The 15,777-nt window shown below is 54.0% G+C and overlaps 1 protein-coding gene across 1 annotated transcript in view; it reads left to right on the top strand.

Moving 5' to 3' along the window:
• The first annotated feature begins 4,139 nt into the window (after nt 1–4,139).
• LOC112101947 (C-Jun-amino-terminal kinase-interacting protein 2-like) overlaps nt 4,140–15,777 on the top strand; it is a 96,906-nt gene continuing 85,268 nt past the window's right edge. Inside the window, exon 1 of the mRNA XM_029912486.1 lies at nt 4,140–4,198. Coding sequence (XP_029768346.1) covers nt 4,140–4,198 — 59 coding nt within the window. The remainder of the gene's footprint in view (nt 4,199–15,777) is intronic.

Genomic DNA, 15,777 nt, shown 5'->3' with positions numbered 1-15,777 from the left:
CGTATCCATCTAGGAGCAAAGAATGCAGGCCACGCTTACAGGATGGGGGACTCTCTCCTGGGAAGCAGGGATTTAGGGTTGTGGTGGATAATCCGCTCAACATGGGTTCCCAGTGCGATCAGGGGCCAATTAGAAGAGCTACTGGGATCCTGGGGTGCATAACCAGGGGAATCTCAAGGAGCAGAGAGCTTATTTGACCTCTGTGTTTGGCACTGGTGCAACCTCTGCTGGAATCCTGTGCCCAGTTCTGGTGCCCACAGTTCAAGAAGGATGTTGATAATTGGAGAGGGGTCAGAGAAGAGCCACAAGAATGGTTAAAGGATTAGAAAACCTGCCTTAGGGTATGTCCAGACTACCCGCCGTATCGTGTCTCGATATATTGACACGATATATCAATCCCCGAACGCACTCCCTGTTGACTCCAGAACTCCACCAGAGCGAGCGGCGGTAGTGGAGTCGACGGGGGAGCCGCGGCCGTCGATCCTGCGCCGTGTGGACCCCACGTAAATCGATCTAAGATACTTCGACTTCAGCTATGCTATTCACGTAGCTGAAGTTGCGTCTCTTAGATTGACCCCCTCCCCCCCCCCCCCCCCCCAGTGTAGACCAGCCCTTAGAGCAATAGACTCAGAGACCTGGATATGGCCAGTGAGGCCTGATGGTTAGAGCCAGAGCCTGGGTCAGAGACAGGTTACCTGGAGCGAGGCAATGCTGTGAACCAGCAGTCATAGGGGCTATCACAGTCACGGGCGAATCTTCGAGCAGTCACTGAACTGCTGCTGGGCTAGGGAGCTGGTCGGCTGACTCTTCCCGCCCGTCAGGCAGCCTGCTACAGGCCGGCTGTGCTCATTAGGTTGCCTGGAGATTGGAGATGCTGCAGGCCCGGATTCCTGACAGACAGACTCAAGGAGCTCAAGCTGTTTATCGTAAGAAAGAGAAGGCTAAGGGGTGCCTTGATCACAGTCTGTAAGTTATGTACATGGGGCTCGTGGGTTCTTCAGTCTAGAAGAAAAAGCTCTAACATGATCGAGTGGCTAGAAGTTGAAGCTAGACAAAGCCTGGAAATGAGGCACAGATGTCTAACATTGAGGGTAATTAACCCTTGGAACAATTTACCAAAGGTAGTAGTGGATTCTCCGTCACTGGCAGTTTTTTAATCAAGATCGTCTATTCTGGGTCCAGTACTATTCAATATCTTCATTAATGAGTTGAATAATAGGATGGAAAGGAGGCTTATAAAATTTGCAGCTGACACCAAGCTGGCAGAGGTTGCTAACATTTTGGAGGGCTGGATTAGAATTCAAAATGACTTTGAAAAATTGGAGAACTGGTCTGAAATTACCAGGATGAAATTCAGTAAAGACAAATGCAAAGTACTACACCCAGGAAGGAAAAATCAAATGTTGAGCTACAAACTGGGGAATAATGGGTAGGTGGCAGCACTGCTGCCAAGGAGTCGGGGGTTCTAGTGGATCACAGATCGAATAGGAGTCAGCAATGTGATGCAGTTGTGAAAAAGGTTAATATTCGGGGCTGTATTAACAGGAGTGTTGTATGTCAGACACGGGAGGTAACTGTCCCGCTCTGCTTGGCACTGGGGAGGCCTCAGCTGGATGCGGTGTCCAGGTCTGGGTGCTGCACTTTAGGAAAGATGTGGATAAGATGGAGAGAGTCCAGAGGAGAGCACAGAAATGACGAACGGTTTAGAGAACCTGAGCTATGGGGCAAGGTCAAACAACTGGGCATGTTTAGTCCTGAGAAAAGAGACTGAGGAGGGCCTGAGAACAGCCTACAAAAATGTCAAGTGCTGGTGTAAAGAGGACGGTGATCAATTGTCTCCATGGCCACTGAAGGCCGGACAAGCAGCAATGGGCTTAATCTGCAGCAAAGGAGAGTTAGGCTCGATATTAGGAGAAACGTTCTAACTCTCAGGGCAGGGAAGCCCTGGAGCAGGCTCCCTAGGGAGGTTGTGGAATCTCTGTCACTGAAGGGTTTTAAGAGCAGGTTGAACAACCACCTGTCAGGGGGCTCTAGGGTCACTTGGTTTTCAAACTGTGGGTCATGACCCAGTAGGGGGTCGCGGAATGTCAGGCACTGGGTTGCAGCGGCTCTGGTCAGCACCACCAACCGGGCCATTAAAAGTCCCATCGGCGGTGCTGCCTGGCTAAGGCAGGCTAGTCCCTACCTGTTCTGACACCGCGCTGCGCCCCGGAAGCGGCCAGCAGCAGGTCCAGCTCCTAGGCGGGGGGGCCACGGGTCTCCACACTGCCCCCATCCCAAGAACCGGCTCCGCACTCCCATGGGCGCGCCTCCATCTAGGAGCCAGACCTGCTGCTGGTCGCTTCTGGGGCACAGCGCTGTCTGCAGTGCCAGGACAGGCAGGAAGCCTGCCTCTGCACCCCCGCTGCACCGCTGACCAGGAGCCGCCTGAGGTAAGCCTGCACCCCAAACCCCAGCCCTGAGCCTCCCCCAAACCCGAGGCCCCTTCCTGCACCCCAAACCCCTCATCCCGGGCCCCACCCCAGAGCCTGCATCCTCAGCCCAGAGCCTGGATCCCCTCCTGCCCCCCAGCCCTGAGCCCCCACAAACCCGGAGCCCCCCTCCTGCACCCCAAACCCCTCATCCCCAGCCCCACCCCGCAGCCCTCACCCTTGCACCCCAACCCTCTGTCCCAGCCCTGAGCCCCTCCCACACCCCGAACCCCTCATCCCCAGCTCCGTTGGGTCGCAGGCATTAACAATTTTCTTCAACTGGGTCTCCAGAAAAAAAGTTTGAAAACCACTGCTGTAAGGTATGTGAGTAGTTTAAATTTCCCCCTCCAATGTGCATTACTTTGCACTCACTTACTGACGTTGAATTTCATCGGCCACAGTCTTGCCCTTTCCCTGGCTTGCTTGGGATTGAAGTTTTTCACCGTCCTCTCTGGTCCTGAATGTTGTGTCCTCTACAAACTTCACCTTCTCACTGGTAATAAACAAACATGGGACCTAGTACAGACCCTTGAGGCCCTTCTTCCCACCTTCCTGCTCTTTGGTTCTCTCTCTCAGCCAGTTCTGATCCATGTCAGTCGAATTCCTTCCAACCACATCATGAGCCTCTTCGGAGGGATCTTGTCAAAGGCTTTTTGGAATCTGTCCCAGTTATGTCACCCACTGCTTCTTCGCCCTCCACTTCACTGAGATGTCCAGAGAATTGTAGTAGATCAGTGGGACAGGCATGGTGCTGGACAGACCCTCCCGCCGGACCATTGGGTCCAGTGGTAAGAGCCCCTCCCCCATGACACTGCCTGCCCCTGTCCACACAGCCAACCCCGTGGTAAGAGCTGCTGCACCTCTGCTGGGCTGCTCCAGATCCTGCCAGCCCTGCCTGGGATCACGGTGCTGCAGGAAAACCCCCTTGGACCCAGGCAGGTCGGCGGATGGCCAGGGTTCAGTCTCCGCGCTGAGCCCGTGGTGGGGCTAGGCAGTGTCATAGGGACAGCCGTTCATGGCCGGGGGGAGGGAGATCTGGGAGAACTCTGGAGCTGGCTGAGCTGTCCCGGCCCGGTGTCTCTGCAGGCTGTGCTGTCGCAGGCGCTTGGAGTGCAGGGCGTGGTGAAGAAGGAACGTCGTCTCTACGTGGTGGGACAGACCCGCGTGCACTTGGACCGTGTGGAGGGGCTGGGTGATTTCCTGGAGCTGGAGGTGAGCCAGGCGCCGGATCCTGCATTTCACCCCATAGGCTGTGAAGGGGTCACCTCACCTGCTGCTGGAATGCGACTGTCTCTGGGGTGGAGTGCCACTCTCGCTCCAGGGGCTTTCCCTGCCAACCTGCTCTGACCCGAGCCCTTTGTGCCCTCTGCAGGTGGTGCTGAGTGAGCAGCAGAGCCCCGAGGATGGTGAGCGGGTGGCCCGGAGGCTGATGGAGGAGCTGGGGGTCCAAGAAGAGGATCTGGTCGCCGGGGCCTACCTGGACCTTCTCCTAGCAGGAGGGAGTCCCACCTAGGAACTTGTGCCCCTGCTCATCGTCTCTGCCCCCCACTTCCTAGCCGTACACCCCACTCATCAGCTACATGCAACCTGAGGGGGATTCCTGCCCCGGGGCACGGGGGGGGGGAACCCTACGCCCCCGAGCCTGGGGAAGAATGCAGCCCCCGAGGGATGAAGCGAGAGTCCTCTGCCCTCATCTCCCTCTGCTCCTTCTTGTGGCGGGGCCACAGGTATTGCTCTTCCACCACCCTGCAGCTGGGGTAGCAGGGATTCCTCTCCCCTCCTCAGCCTGTCTGAGTGCAGTGGTGTTATGGGGGGGCGTCTCCTTCAGCAAGGGGGACCCCATGCCCACCTTACCCGGGGCGAGGGGCCTGGGGCGGGGCTCCCTGCCCTTAATAAACCACCCTGGTACAACAGCTCTGTGGTCTTGCTTGAGCTACAATTACCAGTGGGGAGCCTGGTGGCTGCTGGGGTAGGAGTGCTGGCACTGAGAGCCAGGACACCTGGGTTCTGTGCCTGCCCCGCCTCCCTTTGTGGCCTCGGGCACGCGTCCGCCCTGCCTCACTGGAGAAGGACCCTGGCACAGCGGAGGGAGGGGGGATCCAGGAGCGTCTATAAAGCACAGACCAGCACATGCATTCCCAGGCCCCCAAGGGGGACCCTCCGCTCTGCATCCAGGACCCTTCCTCAGCCATTGAGTCCATGGGGGGCTGCATGCAGAGCGGGGCAGGGAGTAGAGCCCCCAGGCTGCCCCCAAAGCCTCACAGGGTGACCGCAGTTGCAGGAGAGGGCCGGGTCACTGAAGGGGAGAGGAGCAGGGAGAAGTACCCACCCTTGACCCTCATGCCACGCTCTGGCAAGAGCTAGAGCTGGGCACAGAGCCCCATCTGCCCTGGGTGGGTGAGACCAGGCCTCATCCAGCTCCTCTGAGGAGACGGCAGAGCACCCGCCTAGCCATGGGTGCAGGGGACTGGCCTAGATGACCTCTCGAGGGCCCTTCCAGTCCTAGGCTTCTGCTCTGGCCTTTGAATTCAGCCAGATCCTGCCTCACAAGGGCCTGCAAACACAGCCGGGCCCCTCTGGAGCCCTGCTGCCCGCAGACAGCGTGAGGAGCCCAGGGAAAGGGCTGGCAGCAGCTCTGCCCGGGGACGCTAGGAGAGCAGCCATGTGCTTTGGGGGGAGGTGAATACACACCCTGCAGCTAGCCTGGTGTGTCCCATGGATGGAGGATGAGGTGGCTGCGGTGGCTTTATCCTCCAGGGCCCATACATGCTAACAGAGCCCAGCTGGGTGGCAGCAGGGCCCTGCAGCGGTGCAACTCGCCTGCTAGGAATGGGCTTGCCAAGATGTCGTAGCTTGGTGCTGAGCATCCCAGGAGACAGGCCCCACCTGGGGCGAGGCCACGGTTCGGATCCCTCGGTGCCGGGAGTCAGTCACCCCGAACGGTGCTAAGGGGCCCGGCGTGGGCCCTGACCCTGCGCGACACTCCCAGGCCCTGGGGTGCGGATCGCCTGGGCTTAGAACAAAGTGGGTGAGTCACATCACAGAACGAGGGCTCGGCGTGTCCCGAGACATGAGGGCTGGGGCAGGACGACTGTGCGGGAGGAAGGGGCAGCGTGAGAGCCTGCAGCTCTCCCAGGCAAAAGACCCCAAGAGCAGAGTGGCGCTGCTCCATCCTGTGCAGACCAGCCACCCGGCCGGGGGAGACCGCGGTCACCGCCTGCAGGGGCAGTGCGCGGCCCAGGAACAGTGCAGGGGGGGAGGGATAGCTCAGTGGTTTGAGCATTGGCCTGCCAAACCCAGGGTTGTGAGTTCAATCCTTGAGGGGGCCACTTAGGGATCTGGGGCAAAATCAGTACTTGGTCCTGCTAGTGAAGGCAGGGGGCTGGACTCGATGGCCTTTCAGGGGCCCTTCCAGCTCTATGCGATAGGGATATCTCCATATATATATATATACATAAAGAAAAAGCTGTGCCTCCACGCCACTGGATCTGCACAAGGGGAATTTCCTGCTGGCTGAGGTTGGCGCATGACCCCCGAGACCTTTGTGGTGCTGACAGCTGGGGACAGGTCACAGCTTCCCCCGTGCAGGGCAACCCCCTTGTACAGAGCGCAGACCCCTCCCTGCTCTCTGTGCCCCACACACGGCCCACAGGCTTGGCTCTGCCCCATTCCAGGCCCTAGGTTGGGATCCCAGCCCAGACTGTGCAGCCTCAGATTGACACCACATGGATTATTCATGGTGCAAGAGGAGCCTTGAGCCAACCTGATGCAGGCTCCCTGGGAGCAGGCCCCAGCCCCCTCTCCGAGCCGGTGTCCCCCTGCTCCTGGCTGGGCTCTCTGGGTACGTCTACACTGTGGGTAAACTGCAGTGTAGATGTTCGGGCTGGTTCCCCTGGGCTCTGGGACCCCGTGAGGGGGGAGGCAGCTGCAGCAGCTTGGAGCGAGTGTAATGCACTTCCCCCTCTGTCTTGGCTCCGACCCTGGGAACAAAGCACTTCTCTTAAAAGGCTGCAGTTAGCATAATGGATCAGCAGGTGAGTGCATCATTGTGTCTGTTCTGGGCTGGGGCTGGGGCTGGGGCAGGAAAGGAGGCCGGAGGAACTAGGCTGGTTACCAGCTCCAACAACAACCAAGCCCTCAAGGACAGAGCATTAACTGAAGGGGCATCAGCTTCTGGCGCAGACTGGAAATAAGACATCAATATTTAACAAGGAGAGTCATTAACAATGGGAATAACTGACCAAGAGTTGGGGTGAATTCTCCATCACTGATAAATTTTTAGATCACAATTGGATGTTTTTCTAAAAGCTCTGCTCTAGGAATTATTGGGGGGAAATTCTCTGGCCTGTGTTACACAGATTAGATGATCAAAACAGTCCCTTCTGGCTGGGAAGGTACAAATCTAGGAACCATTTAAAAGCTGGGATATAGCCCAGATCCTGTGGCTCAATGACAGCTGGTGGCAGTAGTGGGATATTACATGCACCAGTAGTATTTTACAATAAGTGACTTGCAGCAGTAAAAACAATGTTAGTCAAAGGAAACAGCGACAAAATGGCATATAACCGCCCCCCTAATGAGCATCACGGAGCTGTGCAGAGGGAGGGGATTAAACAAGGCGCAGCTGATTGCGCAGCTGGAGAAGGATGATTGGACCAAGAACCAGTCCAAGGTGGGGTTCCCCAGGATGAGAGAGGCAGCGGTCACGGCAGTAGCCGGGTATTCTCATGACTCAGTTCCCCATGAAATAGAGCGTCTCCCAGCCTGGTTCCCCATTGATAGATTTGAAGTGGTGGGAGTTGGAGGTGGAAATGCAGGAGCTTCAGCTAGAGCGACAGAGACTAGCAGACCATGAGGAGCAGTGAAAACATGAGTAAGAACAACGGAAAAACCAGGAAGAATAGCGACAGCATGAACTGGAGATGGAGAATTGGGAGCAAGAGGAGTAAGTAGGGGGAGACCACAGGAAGCCAATTCTGCAGGGAGCCTCGATAGCAAATTGCTGCCCCAGTTTGGGGGGGGGGGGAACTGCTGCCCACCTCACTGCCTTTGAGAAGACCTCCAATTTGCACCACGCTGACCCTGCAGACCGGCTCCGCTGTCTCACCCCTTACTCCGCCCCAGAGCTACAGATGCATGCAGCCAGACGGAGCCAGTACTGGGGACTCTGAACCAGTGGAGACACCCCAGAAGTGGGACTTTGGGTAAACCCAAAGTGGGGGGAGCAGCTGTCCCCAGTAGACACCCACTGCGGGATCTCACGGGCCTGCGGGGCAACATCTGTAGGAAAACCAGGCATAAGTGGGTGTACACGTGTCCTGCCCTACTCTCCTGGGCTCAGACGCGTCTGACCCCCTGGGGGAGCGGAAGGTAGTGGTTAATGGGGAGACGTTCAGGGGGTGAAGAGATTCAGGGACAGAGAAACCCCTTGTCAAACCTGGCGTGGTAGAACCCCATCAGGGGCTGGTCCAAGGCTCCAATTCCTGCCCACGGCTCGGCTTCCTGGGCAGACACGAGGGATCGGGGTGGCTGGTAGTCAGGGTGTCTCCATGACCTCGCATTTAACATCCTCGGGAATGACTGTATCACCCTGAGATACAGCCCAGTCCCTCTCCCTTCCCTGTAAGAGCCAAGGCTTGAGCCAAGCACTGGCAGGGGCTCAGACGGGAGCGGCTGGCGGGGTGGAGGGGCTTTCCCCACTTGCCTGCAACAGCCAGGAAAGGCAGCTACGCGGAGGGCAGCTGGGTGGGGCAGAGGCATGGCCCCACCAGTCACGCTGGCTCCGGCGTAACCTTTCGGAAGCCTGGTGCTGTGGCAGAGCCGCTCCCTTCCTGCCCCGACGAGGGACGCAGAGGCGAGCTGAGCCCCTAGCTGAGCGTGCGGGGGACACAGGCAGGGCTGGCCGACGGCCAGACAGCTTTGCCTTGCCCAGGGGTGAGGGAAGCCCCAGAGAAGGGGAAAGCGTCTGGGAGGCTGCTGCTGGTAACAGAGAGGCCAGGTAAGAGGGTGGCCATGGCAGGTTCTCTTAACCAAGAGGCCCTGAACCTCATCCCAATGGGAGGTGTGTCGCCCCCAGCCTTAGACCAGTCTCCCAGAGAACCCTTCAGTGGGCCAGACCCCCAGGGGTCTCTCTCCCTCCAGGGTGACCCATGGGGCCTCACCGCCTCCAAAGACTGAACCTCTGGGGCTCCTGTGTCACCCCGTGAGCGCCGGTCAGGAAATCCAGCTGAGCCGTGCCCACTCTGCAGGGATGAATGCACCTCACCCAGCCTGGGCAGGGCCGTTCCCCCAGCGCTGTCAGAACAGGCGGGTTAATCCTGCACAGGAAGCCCCCAGGGCAGCGCAGAGAACTGAAGGTTAAAGCATCGTCCATTCTCATAGCCCCCGTGTTCTCCCTCCGAGCTCCTTGGTCGGTTCCCAGGTCAGCACCCGCCTCCTTCCAGCAGCCACCTCTGACCCCTACCTCCCACCTCCCAGCCCCGTGTTCTCCAGCAGGGGGACTGTGCTCCGCTTCAGGGAAATCCACCTCCCTCTGGGTCACTAGGTGTCCGTGTCCTGGTGATTGGATTTACCATTGTCCCCTTGGATTCTGCCGAGATGGGATGGGCCTTGGCTGGCGCTTTTTAATGACCCATTCAGGGTCAGACAGCCCGGCGTGTCTTGTAGCCTGCCCTGAGCGCTAACCGTTCTTTCCAGACCCCTAACCCCCTGCTGGGCAGCCAGACCAATACCAGGGAAACTGAGGCACACATCGGGGTTAGAAAAATATTACAGAAAAGTCCCTTTTTGTCATATTTCTTCTCTCATTGAGAACGAACTAAGCAGGGTCATTTTAACCCATGACCTGGGGAAGCTGGAACTGACCAATGTTAGCCAGAGATTCCGCAGCCTCTTTCGCCTCCCCTTGGCGCTGTCCTGCCAGGCGTGCCCGAGATCTTCCAGCACAGTCCCCATTCACTCAAACTGTTCCAAGACCCAGTTCAGAGCAGTGTCACACCTGGGCTGGTCGCTGGCACTCGCGGGGTGGGGGGGCACAGGGGGAGTTTTCATGCAGCCCCGGGCCCTTTTTCCACCCCAAAACCTTTGGGCTTGAGACCACACTGGGGTCCTGCCACTGCCCCTCCCCCTCGTCTGCCAGGGAGTGAGGGAGGCAGTGGCCACCTGCTCCCGCGGCTGCAGCTGGAGGGTCCTGACCCTAGGAGAGGGCAGGGAGTGACCCCCGGAGCATTTGGTCTTGACCCAGCCCTACCTCCAGGGCTCTGGTGTCCAGGGGACCAATGTCGCTTGAGCACTCCCCTCCCCTCTCCTCCGCTGCCCCCCACATACAGACCCCTGCCCTCAGACATTGGATGGAGACCCAGAGTTCAGATATGGGCTGCTCCTGAAGCCCTTTGCCCCATTGTGCCGCCAGCTGTCGGGGAGAGCTCATCCAGACGGGCCAGAGGGAAAATCCCCTGCCCCTCCCGGCCAGCCAATGGCTTCTCCCCTCCGAGCCTCCTGCCTGGCTTGGCTCAGACCCTGGGAAGGGCCGGGGGGAGGTGCTCTGTATCCGGGCTGGTGCAGGAACAGGGACTGAACTTTGTCTTAAAGTGACACAGTCATTCCCCCAAAGCTGACATCCCGGAGAACCCCAACTACCAGCCATCCCGACCCCTAGACCATCCCTGACAGGTGTTTGTCTAACCTGCTCTAAAACATCTCCAATGAGGGAGATTCCACAGCCTCCCTGGGCAATTTATCCCAGTGCTTAACCACCCTGACAGCGAGGAAGCTTTTCCTAAACTTCCTCAGGAAAAACTAGGTCCAACCTAAACCTCCCTTGCTGCAATTTAAGCCCATTGCTTCTTGTCCTATCCTCAGAGGTTAAGGAGAACAATTTTTCTTCCTCCTCCTTGTAACAACCTTTTATGTACATGAAAACTGTTCTCATGTCCCCTCTCAGCCTTCTCTTCTCCAGACTAAACAAACCCAATTTTTTCAATCTGCCCTCATAGGTCATGTTTTCTAGACCTTTCATCATTTTTGTTGCTCTTCTGTGGACTCTCTCCAATTGTCCACATCTTTCCTGAAATGTGGCGCCCAGAGCTGGACACAACACTCCAGCTGAGGCCGTATCAGATGGAGTAGAGCGGAATCACTGTGATCATTTAATCTGACCCCCTGCGTAGCAGGCCACAGAACTGCCCAATGATTCCCAGAGCAGAGCTTTTAGAAAAACAGCCAATCATGATTTTAAAATTGTCAGTGGTTAACGACTCTCACCATTAAAACATTAAGGGAACACCTTATTCCCCGTCTGAATTTGTCTAGCTTCAACTTCCAGCCATTGGACCGTGTTAGACCTTCCTCTGCTAAACTGAAGAGCCCGTGATCAAATATTTGTTCTCCATGGTACTTATAGGCACTTATAGACTGTGATCGGGTCACTCCAGCCATCTCTTTGTGAAGGAGCTCTATCGACTTAGCTCAGCACTATATGGCAGGTTTTCTAATCCATTCATCGTTCTTGTGGATCGCCTCCGAACCCCCTCCAATGTATCAACATAGTTCTTGAATTGCAGACACCAGAACTGGACAAGCAGTCATGCCAGTGCCAAATACAGAGGTAAAATCACCTCTCTGCTCCCACTCAAGAGTCCCCGTTTATGCATCCCGGGATCATCTTTGCTCTTTTGGCAACGGGGTCACACTGGGAGCTCCTATTCAGCTGATTGTCCACCTTGACCCCCAAATCTTTTTCAGAGTCACTGCTTCCCAGGATAGAGTCCCCCAGCCTGTCAGTCTGGCCTAAGTGCTTTGTTCCTAGATGTCTGCATTTTCAGTTAGCTCTCTGTAAACACATAGCGTTGGCTTGCACCCAGTTTACCAGGTGATCCAGATCAATCTGGACCAGTGACGGGTCCTCTTCACTATTTACCCCTCCCCCAATGTTTGTGTCATCTGCAAGTTCTATCAGTGATGATTTATGTTTCCTTCCACATCATTGATAAAGAAGTTAACTAGCGCAGGGCTCAGAACCGATCCCTGCAGGGCCCGCTCGATAACAATTCCCTGTTTCCTGTTACATTCAGAGACCTATCAGTCAGCCAGTTTTTATTCCATTTAATGTGTCCGTGTTCAGTTTATATTATTCTGGTTTTTTAATCAAAATGTCCTGAGGTACCAAGTCAAGTGCCTTACAGAAGTCTAAGTCTATTACATCACACTCTTATCAAACTCGTCATCTCATCCAAAAAAAAGATATCAAGTAAGTTTGAGAGGATCTATTTCCCATAAACCCATGTTGATTTGCATTAATTACACTATCCTCCATTTATTAACTGAGTCACTTATCAGCCTCTCCATTATCTTGCCCGGGATTGACGTCAGGCTGATAAGCCAATAACTACCCAGGTCATCCTGTTTACCCTTTTTAAATATTGACATCACAGGAGCTTTCTTCCAATCTTCTGGAACTTCCCCAGTGCACCAAGACTTACTGAAAATCAGTGTTAATGGTCCAGTGAGCTCCTCAGCCAGCTCTTTCAAAACTCTTGGATGCAAAGTCCTCTGGACCTGCTGATTTAAAAAAGTCTGACTTTAGTAGCTTCTGTTGAACATTCTCAAGTGCTACTAGTGGAATGGACAGAGTGTTAACATCACCATACGATGAGACTGTATGATCCTTTTTTCCCCCCAAAACAAAAACAAACCAGAAATATTTATTGAACACTTCTGCCTTTTCTGCATTATTATTGATAATTTTTCATTTCCATCTAGTAATCGCCCAATACCATTGTCAGGATTCTTTTTGTTCCTAGTATATTTTTAGAACCCTCATTATTCTGCTGGGCTGGAATGGGGTGGTCACTCCACACTTGCCCTGAAAGAGTTCCTGCAGGATGAGAAGGGGGCTAATTAACCCAACACGCCACAGCAGAGGGGAATCCCTGGACTGAGGAGGAACAAGCTGGGCTGGACTTACAAAGGCAGGAAATTGGCAGCAAAAAGGGGCTGCTGGGAAAGGCTCCAGTCACTCCCTGGGAGAAGGCTGCAGAGACAGGTAGCCTACAGTTACCACCTGGGATGGGAGTTGAAGGGAGGAGGAGTGCCAGATGGTAGGAAAGGGCTCAGGGAAAGACTGTAAGGTCTAGAAGGCAGCCCTTGACTGCTCACTAGAGGGTCCCTGAGCCAGAACCTGGAGTAGAGGGTGGGCCCAGGTTCCCCTGCCAGCCACTGAGGGCATGGCACTATGTGGCAGTGATTCAGAAGACTTCTCGGGATTCCTGAAGAAAGACTGTGGTACCCTGGAAGGGGAAAATGCATAGAGTGACTTGGCTGGAGGGCCGAGTCACAAGGAGGCAGCAGCAGCTTGTGGAATAAGAGAGGGGCTGTAGACCGAGAGAACAAGGCAGAGAGACGGTGTGCATCTGCAGGATGGGGTGCTGACCTCATGAAGCTAATCCCCAGCACAGCCAGGGGGAAGCACAATCCAGCGATGAGTAGAGCACCCTGTCACATAGCCAAAGAGATATCCTTGTGTCCCTTGGCTTCCCTTATCAATTTTCTACAATTTCTCACTTCTGATTTATATTAATTATTATCATTTTCTCTCTCTCTCTCCTATTTAGTGTATTTATATATTTTATTTTTACAGTTGCCTTCACTTCCCCTCTAAACCAGGTTGTTGTGGTGGGGGGGGGGGGGGTTAACCAGCACAGCCTTCTTCCTCAGTTGTGGCTTTTTGTGCATCTAGTAAGATGTTCTTAAATGATTCCCAATTATCATTCACATTTTTCGGATTAAATTGTTCCCCCCTGCAGATCTGGCTCATAATTGTTTTTGGTTTTGTGAAATTGGCCCTACAAAAGCACCAAGTTTCTATATAACTGATCTGGACTTTACTGTGCTTGCACATTATGAATGTGATTAAGGCACAATCGCTTGTACCTAAGCTACCATTAACTTCTAATTCTGTGATCAGTTCCTCTTTATCTGTTAGGATGAGCTCTAATATAGAATTTGCCTGTGCTGGCTGCAACATTTTTGAGTTAGGAAATTGTCATACAGAAAGTTGAGAAATTTCAAGGATGTGTTTAGCACCGGCGGCATGAGACCTCACGCATACGTCATTCAGACTGTAAAAGCAGCAAAGAGTCCTGTGGCACCTTATAGACTAACAGACGTATTGGAGCATGAGCTTTCGTGGGTGAATACCCACTTCTTCAGATGCATGCAGTGGAAATTTCCAGAGGCAAGTATAAATATGCAAGCAAGAGTGAGTCAGGCTAGAGATAACAAGGTTAGTTCAATCAGGGAGGATGAGGCCCTCTTCTAGCAGTTGAGGTGTGAACACCAAGGGAGGAGTTGGCTAGCCATTCACAGTCTTTGTTTAATCCTGAGCTGATGGAGTCAAATTTGCAGATGAACTGAAGCTCAGCAGTTTCTCTTTGAAGTCTGGTCCTGAGGTTTTTTTGCTGTAAGATGGCTACCTTTAAATCTGCTATTGTGTGTCCAGGGAGGTTGAAGTGTTCTCCTACAGGTTTTTGTATATTGCCATTCCTAATATCTGATTTGTGTCCATTTATCCTTTTACGTAGGGACTGTCCAGTTTGGCCAATGTACATAGCAGAGGGGCATTGCTGGCATATGATAGCGTATATTACATTGTTGGACGTGCAGGTGAATGAACTGGTGATGGTGTGGCTGATCTGGTTAGGTCCTGTGATGGTGTCGCTGGTGTAGATACGTGGGCAGAGTTGGCATCGAGGTTTGTTGCATGGATTGGTTCCTGAGTTAGAGTTACTATGGTGCGGTGTGTAGTTACTGGTGAGAATATGCTTCAAGTTGGTGGGTTGTCTGTGGGCGAGGACTGGCCTGCCACCCAAGGCCTGTGAAAGTGAGGGATCGTTGTCCAGGATGGGTTGTAGCTCACTGATGATGCGTTGGAGAGGTTTTAGCTGAGGACTGTATGTGATGGCCAGCGGAGTTCTGTTGGTTTCTTTCTTAGGCTTGTCTTGCAGTAGGAGGCTTCTGGGTACACTTCTGGATCTGTTGATCTGTTTCCTTATTTCCTCATGCGGGTATCGTAGTTTTGAGAATGCTTGGTGAAGATTTTGTAGGTGTTGGTCTCTGTCTGAGGGGTTGGAACAGATACGGTTGTATCTCAGTGCTTGGCTGTAGACAATGGATCGTGTGGTGTGTCTGGGATCGAAGCTGGAGGCATGAAGGTAGGCATAGCGGTCAGTGGGTTTTCGGTATAGGGTGGTGTTAACGTGACCGTCACTTATTTGCACCGTGGTGTCTAGGAAGTGGACCTCCTGTGTAGATTGGTCCAGGCTGAGGTTGATGGTGGGGTGGAAGCTGTTGAAATCATGGTGGAATTTTTCCAGAGTCTCCTTCCCATGGGTCCAGATGATGAAGATGTCATCAATGTAGCGTAGGTAGAGAAGGGGCGTGAGTGGACGAGAGCTGAGGAAGCGTTGTTCCAGGGCAGCCATAAAAATGTTGGCATATTGTGGGGCCATGCGGGTGCCCATGGCGGTGCCACTGGTCTGGAGGTATATATTGTCACCAAATTTGAAATAATTGTGCGTGAGGATAAAGTCACAGAGCTCAGCAACAAGCTGTGCTGTGTCATCATCAGGGATACTGTTCCTGACAGCTTGTATTCCATCTGTGTGTGGGATGTTTGTGTAGACAGCCTCTACATCCATGGTGGCTAGGATGGTGTTTTCTGGGAGGTCACCAATGCATTGTAGTTTTCTCAGGAAATCTGTGGTGTCACGGAGATAGCTGGGAGTGCTGGTGGCGTAGGGTCTGAGCAGAGAGTCCACATATCCAGACAGTCCTTCAGTGAGAGTGCCAATGCCCGAGATGATGGGGCGTCCAGGATTTCCAGGTTTGTGGATCTTAGGTAGTAGATAGAATAACCCCGGTCGGGGCTCTAAGGGTATGTTGATTTGTTCCTGTGTTAGTGTAGGGAGTGTCCTGAGTAGATGGTGCAGTTTCTTAGTGTGTTCCTCAGTGGGATCTGAGGAAAGTGGCCTGTAGAATTTGGTATTGGAGAGTTGTCTGGCAGCCTCCTTCTGGTAGTCAGACCTGTTCATGATGACAACAGCACCTCCTTTATCAGCCTCTTCGATGATAATGTCAGGGTGGTTTCTGAGGCTGTGGATGGCATTGCGTTCTGCACGACTTAGGTTATGAGGCAAGCGATGTTGTTTTTCCACAATTTCTGCCTGTGCACGTCGGCGGAAGCATTCTATGTATAGGTCCAGACTGTCATTTCGACCCTCAGGAGGAGTCCATGTGGAGTTCTTCTTCC

The sequence above is a fragment of the Terrapene carolina genome, unplaced genomic scaffold (assembly GCF_002925995.2).
Source record: "Terrapene carolina triunguis isolate 2854851 unplaced genomic scaffold, T_m_triunguis-2.0 Scaffold230, whole genome shotgun sequence".
In the NCBI taxonomy this organism is placed as follows: domain Eukaryota; kingdom Metazoa; phylum Chordata; order Testudines; family Emydidae; genus Terrapene; species Terrapene triunguis.
Note: the sequence above shows the minus strand (reverse complement) of the source record. Positions and strands in the feature narration are given on the sequence as shown.